Source organism: Carassius gibelio, chromosome A2, assembly GCF_023724105.1.
Source record: "Carassius gibelio isolate Cgi1373 ecotype wild population from Czech Republic chromosome A2, carGib1.2-hapl.c, whole genome shotgun sequence".
Taxonomy (NCBI): domain Eukaryota; kingdom Metazoa; phylum Chordata; class Actinopteri; order Cypriniformes; family Cyprinidae; genus Carassius; species Carassius gibelio.
This window is the reverse complement of record NC_068372.1, coordinates 22666173-22681340: the sequence shown is the minus strand read 5'-3', so window position 1 is coordinate 22681340 and position 15168 is coordinate 22666173. Positions and strand designations below refer to the sequence as shown.

Sequence of the window (15168 nt, the reverse complement as noted above, 5' to 3'; positions counted from 1 at the left end):
TTTACAATTGTTCCATTTGATAATGATAATCATTTGATAATTGTTCATTTATTATACACCTTGTCAGTAGCTTGTACCTGTGATTGTTGATCAGTTAGTACACTAAGAAAAATATCTTGGAAAATGTACTAGTAATTTACCTGTGAATTACCATCGTAGACGGTGTCCTATTGTTACAGACTTTATTCTTACAGACAGTGCAGTATTTAAGCAGTGTATTAACAACTAATACACTGCTTACAACTAGAATTGTTCAGAATGTATAGTTTTACTAGCTAATAACACTTAAATCTTAATCGTTTAAAAATGTGTTCGTGTTTAAATGCTGTTTAAAAAGTCATTTCTAATATTATATCATTGATTTATATTATTTTACAAACAAATCTAAATGAACATATACAAAAAATTTTTTTTTTTTTTTTTGGATGAGATTTGACGTAGTGACAATTTTGCATCGTGGTTACGTGGTTAATGACATCATCGCACAATGACTTCACATCATCATCACTTTTAGAAACTATATTTAGAAAATATATGGGGTTCGATCACTGATCTATAATATAAAACATTTATATAGATCGGTGGGTTAGATAGTTCTGTCACAATTCTGCGCAAATTCGCACTTGCACAAAAAGTGCATTTTGCAAGCGCGCAATCTGAGTTTTGTGGATAAAGTATTCGTCTAGCAAAGAAAAAAAGTATTTTGAGCGCACTTAAACCAATATTGCATTTACAATAAGTTTTTGGATGTGTGCAGACCTTCTCTTTTGTGAGTGCAACCTGTCACTAGCTTGCTCCCCTGATGTGCTCTCTCTGATGGCTGGCTTGCTCCACACAACCCACCATTACATTATGCCATAATTTTAGCCAATCAGACGACGAGGCTGTTAAATTCTGATTGGCTGCCTTGACAACCAATCACAACATTCCTTGCATTACTGATGATAACGGAAAAGGGAAAATACAGTCCATACATAATAACTATTGTTATAATATAATTGTTGATGTTTTGGTTAAATTTTTTTCCAAGCACATTTGACCAATTCCAAACAACATCAATCTTGTATTTAATCGTCACTTATAACTGATATAGAATTGTTCATGAAGACTGGAAGTGAAAAACGCCTTATATTCAGGTGTGCATAATTATTAAGCTGGTTATCTTCTACAGATAAAATCTCGAGATGGACTAAAAATGGGCTCCCAAAACTAACTGCCAGATTCTGGAAAATAAACTCTTCAGCGCTACAAGATGATGTGGTGCTGGTCCTTCAAGAGTCACTCTCATCTTATGTCAACAAACCCTATATAAGTTTTTTTTAAATCTAGCATTTTACTACACTTCAGGGTGTGATTTCTAAGTAGGGGTAATTCTTTAAGGATTCTATACTTAACCTAGGTTTCTGAGAACCTGATACCTTGTACTTCTGGAGACTCCAGGTAAGTTGCAGTTCTGGAAAAATGTGGGGCTGGAGTATCTCTTTACCTCAATTCCTAATTCTTTTGCAGTTAACATGCATCTTTTCTTCTCCACATGTTTTTGACTGACCCTGTTGACCCACTGACCATTTTGCTGTCCAATAGTTATGCATTAACTTCACAATTTCTATTTTTCTATTGTCACTAGTCACAAGTACCAGCAAAATTAGCCATCAACCTGTCCATACATATTTATACACAACATACAATATGACAAGGGAGTAGACAGGACAGGAAGACAGGGAATTGAGGAAGAAATGCAGCATAACATGAGGAAGGGGAGGAGAAAAAAATAACCCCCCGACTATGCTCCTTTGGGAGTACAGTGTGAGAAGAGGAAAAACACCTCAGCAACAAAAGCACATAATTAATACAGCCTAAACACACGACTTTGAAACAGGGGAGGGGGAGAGGGGGGTCGAGGTAATCCAGTGCAGGCAAGCAGCCATCCGGTCCATCAGCCCTACGGTGCTGGTCACAGACCTGCTTGTCAGACTGCAGGTACAAAGCCATTGCGTTAGTTTGAATATTTCTCAATGGCATTAAAGGGATATTTCACCAAAAAATGGCAATTCTGTCATCACTTACTCACCCTCCTGTCATTTCAATCCGGCATGAGTTGCTTTCTTATGTTGAACATAAAAGAAGATCATTTAAATCTAGCTTGTAATCAAACAATTGGTGGTTCCCATTGACTTTCAGTAGAAAAAAAAATACTATGGAAGTCGATGGGAACCACCAACTGTTTTATTACCAGAAATCTTCTAAATTACTTCTTTTATTTTTAACATAAGAAAGCAACTCATACAGGTTTGGAACGACATGAGGATAAGTAAATGATGACAGAATTTACATTTTTCAGCGAACTATCTCTTTAAGAGAAGGTCTGCACAAATCCAAGAACTTTAAATGCAAAATTGATTTGTGTGTGTTCAATAATTTCTTCTTTGCAAAACAAACATTTTCTCCACAAAACTCAGTTCATGCACTTGCAAAACGCACTTTTGCTCGCTCAAAATATGATCTTTCTCATGCAGAATTGTGGCAGAGATATAATTCCATACAAATCAACCTTCCTTTAGCAACTTCTACTGAAAATTTGCAACACTGGACGCGATGCAGCCTGGGCCGCATTAATGCACGGGCTTAAGCCCAGGGCCCCGTGCTGGGGGAGGGCCCCGATGATGCTGGAAAATATTGTAATCTGATTTTATAATTCTTTGGCTGTCCCTTTAAAATTACGCTTTATCGCTTTGTTTTGAATGCACGTGCGGGCGTTGCAAGTCCTGCTCGAGAAGTGTCAGTCTAACCCTCAAACTCAATGAACCCTGCAATCATCAGTCACATCATTCAGCTGAAAACTTTTTGTGGTTTTACTCACTAGAACAGTCTTCTTTCGCCTTTGGTTGCTGGTGACTTGAGTGTATAACATAGTGTTTGGACTATATATAAACCAACGGCAGCATGTTTCAGAAGGAGGTGGAATCACACATTGAGAAGTGAGAAACACAAACAGTTTGAAGAGCTGAGTCAGAATTTCACAATAAAACACCAGAGCTATACCACATGTCGTAATATAGTTTTTTTTTTTTTTTTGCATATTGCACTTTGTGCATATATTCCCTCTAAACGCAAGATTCGCACAGATGTATACTAGAAAGTAGAAATGTCAATAACTGGTTTATACAAGTCAAAAGTCTAATTTAATTTGAGTTTAACCTTTCTAAATTGCACCAACAGAAGTCATTTTTAAGAGGCTGGTCAGGTAGAAACAGCTGCCACCCCATTACAGCTGCCAATCAGGGTTATTATAGTTAACAACAACAACAAAAAAGTAACTAAAAATATATTATTTAATACATATATTATAGTTAATTAAGTCTTTAAATATAAATATATACATTTATTGTATATAAAACCCTTTTTTCATTTAAAAAGGGAAACTGAAATAAAAAACGATATTCAAAATATTTCATTTATTTTAATATTAAAAAATAAAATATCTCAATGATATAAAGCAACACTGCTGCCCTTCATTTTTTTAAATTCACGGTCTCTGCATCTATTGTCCCTCACTACAGAAATTACATTGTGTCCAGGGGTTTCACAGACGATATAGTGGCTCAGGACTGTTTTTCAAAGCACATGTAATCCTATTAGACCTATTAGAGAGCCGTAGGGTCAGTGCAACAGGGACGGGGTCAGAAACAGGATACATTCTGTTTTCAGTAGGACACTACTGTCAACTGGAGTGGCTCTGAAGGGGAAACATAGGAAGGGTAAAGACAGAGGACTGATAAAAACTCAATCAGCACCAGCCCAAGCATATTTACATTAGATAGCAATGCATGGTGGAACCTTTGGGATGACTCTCTGTTGAAATTAATTCCTGACAGGCATCCAGAATGGGAGCCTGCATGGCTGCCTTCATCTCCTGTTCTTTTTCCTTTCCCGTTCTAAACAGATATGTATAGATTTCTGCCTTTTCCCTTTGCTGATTAAGAGGTTGAGCCTTAACCCTCAGTAGGTGTTTATTCTGCAGTAGAAGTCAGAGCTCATAGTACTGTGTTTTCAGGTCATATTTCAATATTGTGAAATATAACAATTCAGAATATTTTATATTTTAACATATTTTATAATATGTTTTACATATTTGCTGCTCAAGAAACATTTCTTAATTTTTATCAATGTTTAAAAACAGTTGTATTGCTTCATATTTGTGCAAAAACTGTGATGCATTTTTTCAGAATTTGGTGAACAAAGTTCAAAATAACTGCATTGTTGATCAATTTAATGCATCCTTGCTGAATAAAAGGATGAATTAATGAATAAATAGGTAATCTCTGCTAAAGAAAATACTTTGGACTCACCTGTGACTACCATGTGACATTCGTCCGGTCTTCCTACAAATAAATACAATTCCTGCTTAAAGCGGAATTATACATATCATAATTATCCCACTGTTGCTTGCTCTTGAATATCACTGCAGTGATGCCATGCATTAAGTGAGAGATGCTCAGACCTGATGAAAGAAGTGAGAAGTTCCCAATAACCTCTTAATAAGAAAGTGAATGATTTGTATTTTCATGTAATTTTGATCATACGTCATGTCCTCCTTTTAGCTCCAAAACAGCATGAAAAAGGCAGCAAATTTAATAAGGCAATTAAAAGGACATCCTGTGTTATTACAATACGTGACCAGAGAAATAACATCCTGCCCTACTTTGAGTTCATTTTTAGCCCAGCTCTAAAAGTGTCATGTTTTCAAGTTATTTTCACTGACCTTTCCTGCACATTTCGACCATTATTTAACTAATCCACCAATCACAGGAAAGAACACAATAGACAGTCCTGAAATTTAAAAGCATGTTGTCATGGTGACATTATACCAATATTGTAAAGAAGCGATTACTGCGCTTTTGTAATTTACTCTCACAATTCTCCTCCTTATCATTCATGCTTATTTGCTCCTAATATAAATGTTTGTAAAACCGAGAGAGTAATTTGCGAGGAAATTAAGGTATTAAATCTGATAAGACAACTCTAATGGCACACAGCAAAGACCAGATGTCTACTAGTCCTTGTTGGATGTTTAACCATCTATAACAAATCACCTACATATTTTTCTCTGACCAAAATGAACACAAACGCCTCCCAAATACAAGAGAAGGGGCAAAAAGGATTAAACTGGGTCAATCACGGCTGTAAAATAAATGAAAAATGTTGATTGCAGCATTATATTTACCTGAGGTTGGCTCACGTTGCAATAGATTTCTTTTTCCACATTTTTCATTTTAGTTGAGTTTATGAATGCAGTGTCCAATCAGAGGTGTTTTCTGTTTTGATTCATCATCGCAGAGAAGGAGAGCTGTTCGTGGCCTAGTGGTTAGAGAGTTTGGCTCCTAACCCTAGGGTTGTGGGTTTGAGTCTTGGGCTGGCAATACCACGACTGAGGTGCCCTTGAGCAAGGCACTGAACCCCCAACTGCTCCCTGGGTGCTGCAGCATAAATGGCTGCCCACTGCTGTGTGTGTGTGCACTTTGGAGAGCAAATTCTGAGTATGGGTCATCATACTTGGCTGTATGTCACGTTACTTTCATTCACTCGTCATCATAAGCAAAGACCTGCAGAAAAGATGTTGGTAAGAGAAATAATTTTTTTTGCAGCTTAGACTGCTCGAGCGATTAAAACAGGAGCTTTTGCGAGTGCAAGTGCATAACTCACATTAGACTTAAACCACGGACATCGTTAGAATTATTAGTTCCTGCTCCTCCAAAAGTCTGCTGACCACTTTATAACATGAAATACATAATCTCAGATTACTTGCAGGATACTAATAAATTATGTGGTAAAAAAAAAAAAAATAGAAAAATTAATCCAGAGCAGGGTCAGAAATGACCTTTCAGTAAGGGGCAATAACATTCCAGTTATTTCAGAATTTCATGTATTAAAGTGGTCGGCAGACTGTTGATGATCCAATATAAGTAGTTCCAGTACATCGTGTAATCACTATTACATCAGATTATACATTCTCATATAAATGAGTGTTACTGTCATTGGCTTATAGTCTGAATCATCATCCTGTCCTTGTCAATTGCCCATTCTGTATATGTACATGTGCATCTCAAAAATTTGAATATTATGGAATAGTTCTTTCTTTTTTGTAACTTAATTCAAAAAAGCAAACGTTCTTATATTCTAGATTCATTTCACATAAATTGAAATATTTAGGAGTTTTTTGATACAGCACTCTGTGAACAGCCAGCCCATTCAGCAATGACCTTCTGTGGCTTACCCTCCTTGTGGAGAGTGTTGATGATTGTCTTCTGGACAACTGTCAAGTCAGTAGTCTTTCTCCTTATTGTGGTTGCATGTTCTAAACTAGCCCAAGAGGTACCCAGTATTTATACTCAAAATTAATCAAACTAATCAAGCTCAAAATGGAACATTCAAATTTTTTTGGATACTGAATGTATACTAATGTATCCTAAGCTTTACGTCTCAACCATCAGAATTAAAACAAAAAAACTCTTGAAATATTTCATATTCTATTTTTTTTTATGCACTTGTATGTTCTGTCAAATAAAAGCAAACAAACAAACAGACAAAAAACACTTTCCATGATGTTATAGAAACCTGTTAGTTCTCACAGATTCCCTTTTCATCTGTATGTTTGCTGCATCAGATGAATCAGATTCAATCCATTCTGAAATTCAGTCCATTATGTTTCAGCTTTTATGTATTTTACATTGCAAAGGCGTTGGTGTCTTTTTCACGTCGAGTGGTGACGAAGATGGTGTACCTGACATTTGGAAGGGTTTAACGCTGTGTTCCCACACATAATGGTGGTGGTTCTTAGAACAGAGGATGTAAACAGGTTGTAGGGCAAGAGGGATTGGGGATATTATTGTGCCTCCTCCTCTCTCTCATGTTCATCAGGAGGGGAAGACATCAGTCTGACTACGCATTATGTGATTTGTTTTAAGACATGGTCTGTGGCTGTGTACACACAGAGAAACAACACTTTTCTATGCCAGAACACAAATACATGGGCAACATAGCATATTCAAATGTAATATGAATGTAGCCCCAGGGATCATTGATTGATTTTCTGTATTGTTCTACAGAGAAATGGGTGTGTTAAAGAAATATTTAAAAACAAATTACGTTAGGTCAAAGGCATTTCTGGCAGAATGTTGATTACCACAAAAACTAATTGTGACTTGTGTATTAAAAAAAGCAAAAATTGAGGAGCGCTTAGAAAGGAGCCAATTTTTGTTTAAATGTGTGTATTATTTGAGTTGTAAAGTTGTTTTCATAATTTTAACACTGATTTTAGAGATTATGGTTTTTTTGTTGTCATGGCAGCAAAATTGTAAAAATGTCCAAATAATTTTTGCTGTAATGCACATTGTAGCATAAGTGTAGCATAAGTTTTACTGATCCCAGAATATTCCTAAACATATGTTATTGGACATCTTATCTGAGCTGTAAGGAATGTGAGGCAGCATAAACATATTTATCACCTTGTATAACACAGTCCTGTTTCTTACCAACACAGTTCTCACTGATGACCAGGATGTGTATGTTTATTGACATAGTCAACTCTGTTTTTCTATGATCTCCTTTCAGCTTAGAAGCTCATAAGTTCAACAGAACTACACCCCAATATTTTCCCTTTTCTCTCTCAAAGACTTTCCTAGGTCTTAGAAAATATAGTTAAACTAATACAGTTGTGCTACTACTACCTCAAGTGTCAAATACAGATTTATTTCCAATACATTTTAATAATTCAAACTAATAATTTTCCAAACCTCTTTAACCTTATCTAAAGGAACTTAGAAGCTACCTTGTATCAAACTGAGTGGTTGGCATAAACAACATCAGCATACCACTCATGTTTTACTAGATCTAGTTGGCAAAACCCTGCATTATACTGTATAAACACTAAGAAAAATTTAAATTTTCACAAAATGAAACCTGACAGGGAAATCAGGACCCTGACGTAAAACAGAACAACTCTGTACGTTATCTCATTTTTTTATACAACTGCTTACCAAATACACAAATGGACATGAAATATTGATTTGAGCTGAAATGATTTTATTATGTGAGAGTAAAGAGACCGCAGAGCATCCAGGATCACTAAATTAAATCAATCAAGTTGATTAAGTTCAGTCCTCTCTGTACATAACATTAAATTACACAGTTTATAGGTAATAGACTTAACATAATTTAAAGCAGGTAAAATATTTACTACAAAAAAAAATATTTTAGCTTGAGCCTTGTTTTTTCTTAGAAATAAAATCATTTTATAGAAGCATTTACATTTTTTCTTCTGTTAAAACTTGCATGTAAAGTTATTCTAATTTTTACAGGAATTTGATGGTTTTTATGACTTTATGTTATAATGACAGTGAGGTTGTAAAATCGTTTAGCTGAAAAGGTTAGTAAGCAATTTCACACTACAACACATGCATATTGTCTTGCCATGTTTTATAATGGTATATTTACCAGGACAAGTGAATACATTTTTCTTCTTCTTTTTTTTCTATGTTCTGGATATCATATAATGTCGATTTACTGCCTACAAGCCAGCTTTTCAAATATGCAAAGTGCATGCCAATGTTTAGTGCGCGAACGCTTTCTCGGTCCATCGTTCCAGTCCATATTTCCCTTGTGCTCCATCTGCTTCAACTGGCGCAAAGACAGAGAGAGAGTGTGTACAGAGTGTCAGTGCACTAGCTACAACCAACGTGGGGACAGAACAATAAATAAATAAATAAAAGTCTTGCATTTTTATTCTCCTCTTTTTCTCCGCGAGAGAGTTAAAAACTAGTTAGTGAGGTTTGCGGAATCCTCTTCACTTCGCTCGATCGGTGAAGCAAGGCAACTGCTCTCCAGAAAAGCGACGTAATAAAGACTGCATGTGGACCTTTTGGGCTAGAAGTCTCGCGGTAATCTTCTGCAGTGTTTTCAGCAAACGCCCCTAGAATCGATCCGATTTACTGATACGAATCTGTCAGAATAAAGGCTCGCAGTGAGGAGTAGTAACGTTACTGAGAAACTAACCGCGCTACGGCGAAAGCCCACTGTCAGCAGGAGGAACCTGGAAAAAGTACAAACAGAATTCTCCCCTTTATGAACCCTGGAAATTTTTGCAGGAGCACTATATGCAATTTATAAGTCTGTAAACAGTGTATTATAACTATAAGATCTTTCCATCTGAAAAATATAACGAAAAAAAAATCTCGTTCAGACGCTAAATCGATTGTTTCGGCCTGCGCTCTGTGTGCGCAGCCATTCCTATCCGTGCCTCGCCAGTTTTTCCCTTTTTTTTACCAAGCTTGAAGCAATCTGCGCAAGTGCTGGACAAATATATGCAATCGGTCAGAAATGATTCGACCGGTCATTGTAAATGTTGCAGTCCGCGTGCTTTATACGTGTGTATACAGTGAATGAATGTCGCTGCACGCGCTATCATTAGCTTAGCCCTCGAGCGTGTTTCATATCAGCATCAGTAAGTGCGCGCGACAGCAGAGCAGCGCGAGCGGATTGAACACGTTGACCTTTCCTCTCCGCCCATTTTTTTTTCTGAGGGGGGTGACAGAGGGCTTTTTCTTTTCTTTTTCATTTTTATCTTCCAAAACAGCACTGGACTATTAAAAGAGATCGTTTACCACACCAAGACGTATACGGAGGGGATTTCTCGACAGATTTCGTTTTCCCCGGGGGCAAAATGCGGCTGTGGACTTTGATTGTTTTGGTTGCGTCTCTCTACACTGTTTGCAACTGTCAACAAACAATTGGAGAAAGTAAGTGTAACTTAATGTCTTTGTTTGGTCTTTTACATTGTTACAGGTTTAATACTATAGGATTCTTGTCTGTTTAAATGTAACTCTACAAATGTTACCGACCGCTCTAAAAGGGAAAAGGGTATTGTAGCTCTTGACCACTGTGACACATTTGGTAAAGCAGAGCCAGACAGAAGGACATTGCAGGGCAAGGGGCGAATAAATCAAATATCGGGTCGTTCTGATTTAGATTAATCGTTTCAAACTGGCTTTAATGGTACGGTCGATTAAATGAAGTGTGCGCCTTGACCCTAAAACCAGATTATCGATGGTTTGAGGACAGCATTGATCTATTTGTAGCTCGAACCGCTAGTAAAGGCTCGGGAATGGTTTTCAAGTTTAGCCAGGCCCCTGTTTCATGCAGCCATTTGCAGCGTTGACAGAGTTGCAAGAGGATTTTAAATCCTAATCAGATTGGTCGAGACCTATAGGGCTGTGTTTTTATTTATTGTTCAAAGAAGCCATGAAACCTGACTGGAGGTCCGTGATCCGATCTTTATGAGTTTGGAAAGTGCAAAACTAGTGCTAGTGCTCCCAGATGTCCTTTTAAAATGTAGCTTTCAGCACAGTAAAACTATTGTAGAGTGATATCACTGGGCCACAACTTTTATTAGCTAAATACTCAGAAATTTTCGTTAAACGCTGGGCAATCAATTCGGAACATCTGATCAATAATTCTTTATTTATCAGTCACTTATTTGATGTCAACTCAAGGCGGTTCACTTTGAAGACTGGTTGTATGAATAGAAAATGTTTAATTTTAATGCTAAATATTGGATTGCTATATTTTATCTGCCTGATTATAACTATTTATTCTAAGTGTATTTTTAATGTATATTGGCTTATTTAAATGCTTAATATACTTGTATTATTTTCTTAGTGATACTTTATGTTAATCCCTCAGCATAGGAAGAATTCGTAAACACACGCCATATATGTGCTGGTAATTGGTTTTAATGAGGCAGAAGTCATTTAAATTGTACTGTAATTATGTACCACTTGTTGTTTCTTGTGCTATTGGAAGACTTCCTGCAACAGCTAAATAAATATGAGCATGCTTTTGACACACTTGCCTGTGTTCAGCTCCAAACAAAACATTGGCTTGTCTTCAGTTCACCCAACAAATGAGTTTTAACATGTTAGTTATGGAAAGTTATAAAATATAGGAGTATTTTCGGCATTAAGGTTTTCTATGGGGATGGACATGCACATTTTTTTTTTATCTTGTTGTTTTGCAGGATTCTAATTCTAAATATAGTGTTAGTTTGGATGCAATTTATGCATTCAAAGTTCTGCCAGTTTCCGTTTTGGGACTCTCTTACCTGTGTATCACAGTTAAGATACTGTATGTCAGGACAGTATGTTTAAAAAGTTAAGATTTGCATATGTTTGAAAAACTAATAACAAGCACTGGATGGAAAGTTACAATTGCTTTGGTAACTTTCTGATGTGTTCTGATAACTTTCTTGCCCCCTTCTTGTTCCTCTCAGGCTTGTAGTGAACCACTCTAGGGAAAGGTGGAACTATTTTAGGGCCTCAGTTCAGTCTCGTCTGGACTGGAAATCTGCTCAGAGCCCGGGTCATCTTGGAACATTTATTAATGCAAAGCTCAGCATGTGTCTTAAAGTGGGGTTGAAAAGACTGAGACACCCAGCCAGTACTTTTTTATTGAATAATTCTTTCAGTGCTACAATTTGAGTGAAAAATGTTTGAAAAATCAACTAAAAAACAAAAGCAAGAATGTTTTAATGTTTGGTTTGTCGCCCTTTTGCTGCAATGATAGCAGCAAACAATATGAATTCTCGAAGTAAAACCTGATGATCATGGTTTCAAGCTTGATCTGAGAATGATCTAAACAGCATCTTGTTCTTAAATGGAAAATAGAATATCTGACCGAAAACAAAACAAAAAAGGGAGTTAACTTGCTCAATATCGTAAATTTCCTTGTTTGAATTATTGACTTGCAAATAATGCATAATGTTTCAACGTTTGTTTTATTCAGATTATATAAAAGTTTTCAATATCAAAATACTTCATTTATTTCATTAACCTCGTTTATTTCAAAAATTATATTTTGAATCCCAGATTTGCAATATGGTTTCAGATTTTGGATCCCTCTGGCTGTATGTTATTAATAATAAACCATCCTTATTGTCTTACAGATTTAGATTTTTTTCACGTTTAATTAATGTATTTTACTTGCAGTCTAGTTTTACTATCAGTCTTCCTTCCAGTCAGTCATTTAGTCTGTAAGTTTTTATTTGGCCAAACTAATAGTACAGCTGTCGCTCTTAACATTCTTCTGTCAGTCGTGTGTCTTTACAGACAAGGACAGCACATAACAACATAATTTATACCTCTGCAGACAAGAATCTGAAACCCTTTGACTGAATCACCTGCTTGGTTACATTGCTAATATCCGAAAACTGGTCGTATATAATTTAACAATTATCAACCTTGTCAAGTCGTTGCTGTCATGGCATGACCATTAAAGCTGTGAGAAATCATTTCAAATGTATTTGCCTCACCCTGGCAGCTGGCCTGTGATCTCCATGATCTTGCGGTTCGTTGTACTTTCTGATTGTACACCTAGTTAGTTTCTATTATGATCCACCTTGTGATCATCTCATTCAAACCGACAATTATAAGCTTCCCCTCAAGAGCCTTTTATTTGTTCTGTTTTGAAGTTTGTCATAGCTGTCTCACAAGGAGGATACTAAGTAATTCATATACTGAGTGGTTTATAGGATATTTGTTAACAAAAAGTCTGATTTTGTCACATTCCTTTAATCTTCATGTTTATTCATAGTTTGCATTCAGTACTAATATTCAATATTTCTTTGATGGAAAATCTGTTACTGGTTCAACTATTCATATTATTATAAAATCTACACAGCATGTTTATTTGAATCCAGTAAAGCACATTTATTGGTAATTTTGTCAAAAAAAAAAAAATCATATTTAATTTGAATGCTAAAATTTTCTTAAATGAAATCCTAACCTTTTGAGTTATTGTGATTTCACATGCAGTTTATCTCTCACAAGTTTTAAAATAGATTCAGCTAGTTGCATACTCCAATCCGCTCATGCAAATTCTTGTGCAACAACTGTTAGACTCCGCTTTCTGCTGATTTTAAGAAAAATGTAGTGGTGGAAACCCACCCAGTAATATTGTTGTTCTCAGCTAGTTTGAGGACACCACAGCAGCTGGTGTGCAGGTGCATCTTTAAATCATCCCCACTCTCTTCTCTGCTCACTGTTATTAGTTGCCCAATCATTCTGTATGCTTAATTTATTGCCTTTATCCTTTGTTGCAGTCTTTTCTCACAGTGTGGGGTGGTTGATGGTGTCATATTTATGTCCCCAATGTGTTCAGATAAATTGCGGAAAATGATGTAATATGTTTTAAAGTATAAAGATATGAAGCATGTTCATAATTGTAGTTTGGCCCAATGCATAAAGCATGTCTGGAGGAATTCCATGATTGTTAAAGTAAAAATTAGATTGTTTGATATGAATATTATTTAATGTATATATATTTGTAATTTGCTTTCTCAAAAGGCCATATTTTTCAATTACAGTTCGGTTTGATGTGATGAACCTCAAAAGAGGAAGTGGGACAAGAGGTGTGGAGACACGCCTCTTTTTAAGACTTCTGCTTTTATTTGCACACTTAGTTCTTTCCTGTGTCCTGGTTGAAATGTTAGCCATTGTTTCTTTGTCTTGCTTCAGAGGATAGTGTGTACTTTGTGTGGTTTGGCCATTTGCCACATTTATTATTATTGTTATTTTTTTTATTCAAGAACATTTGCATTATAAATCTTTTGACAGAAGATTTATTTAGGTCTCTTAATGGTGGCTGCAAAGGCAAACACACTTATGCCGATTGAATGCATATTTCAATCAATATGACAGGTTAAAATATACTGTTCAGGTCTGTAACAAAGTAGGACTAGCTGCAGAGAAATCAGCTTTACCATAAATCACTACCTCAATTACATGCCTTTTCTTCTTAAGACATTTCCTTTTCTTCTTTTTAAAGCATATTTTAAACCTGTAGTTTACTTTAAGGTCAGCTTGTTAAAGTTATGATTTATGTTTTGATCTTTTACATAAAACTATTTAACTATTTTAACTTAAATAAAACAAATTTTAATATGTAAAAAATAAATAAATAAATAATAAAATTTAAACGTAAATGCATTAAATGGATGGTTAACTCAAAAATGAAAATTCTGTCATTAATTGCTCACCCTCATGGCGTTCCAAACTCGTAATACCTTTGTTCATCTTCGAAATTTAAATTAATGGTGTCATATGATGAGATAAAGATTTTCCTTTCTCTTTGGAGTGTTACAAGCTCTTGGTGCATGAAGAAGATCTGTAAAGTTAAGAAGACTAAAGTCTCAAATCCAAAGATATATTTTTTATCAAAGTCAAGACTCTGCCACGCCCCCTAAAACGGCTCATTTAAACACGCCCCCACATGTCTACGTCATGTGGAAATATTTGTGTAATGCCGCCCAAATGTTCACGCAAAGAAAGAAGGCAGTTAGTGTTGAAGAAGCCATGTCAGGGAGATGCTGTGTGTATCTAGGCGAAAGCAAAAGCACTTTATTTGTCCTTCCGAATGTAGATGCATTTAGGAATTGTTAAGATTACTTACAAGTTACAACAAAACAGCAACGCATTTTATGGATGACCGTTTGTGAACCTAGGAGAGGAGGTCATTCTGACTTTGCTGAGACAATCTGGGGCTTGAAAGTATGTTTTGTTATTAGTTTAACTATTTGCTATTGAATGTTCAAATGGGGAATGTTCTTGTCGGAAGGAGGGACTTTGTAGAAACCGTTTAGTTTGATAAAGGCAGGGCATAGAGGACCTACAATAATGTACAGTATTTAAAAAAGTGGTGTTTTTTGAACATTACAGCATTCTCAACATATTCTGTTACACCAAATACACAAAATAATGATCTTTAAAAAAACATTAATTGACCCCTTTAAGATATTTTTGATATTTCAGGATGATCATTTTTGGTTGAACTATTTTGTTTTTGTATTTAAAACAAATTAAATTAAGTATTTTTAATATTTCTCTTACTAATAATCTCTTAAATTAATGCATGATTGTAACTTAAATTGCTCATTGTTAGATATTCAGGGTATAAATTTGGCGAGCGTCATTCAGCGAGTGAATGACAACACACAGACAGCCAGGACACATCTCATCTCACTGTACCACCGTTCCTTTCATGTGCTTCAACAATACTCTTTTCAAGTGCCTGGCACCCCAATTGTACATAGTGTATGCTAAAAATAAATGTAAGTGTAGA

At 35.7% G+C, this 15168-nt stretch overlaps 1 protein-coding gene across 1 annotated transcript in view; it reads left to right on the top strand.

Moving 5' to 3' along the window:
* Positions 1-8800: 8800 nt before the first annotated feature.
* LOC128031694 (insulin receptor) overlaps positions 8801-15168 on the top strand; it is a 61799-nt gene continuing 55431 nt past the window's right edge. Inside the window, exon 1 of the mRNA XM_052620047.1 lies at positions 8801-9794. Within this exon, the coding sequence (XP_052476007.1) occupies positions 9719-9794 (76 nt within the window). The 5' untranslated portion in view covers positions 8801-9718. The remainder of the gene's footprint in view (positions 9795-15168) is intronic.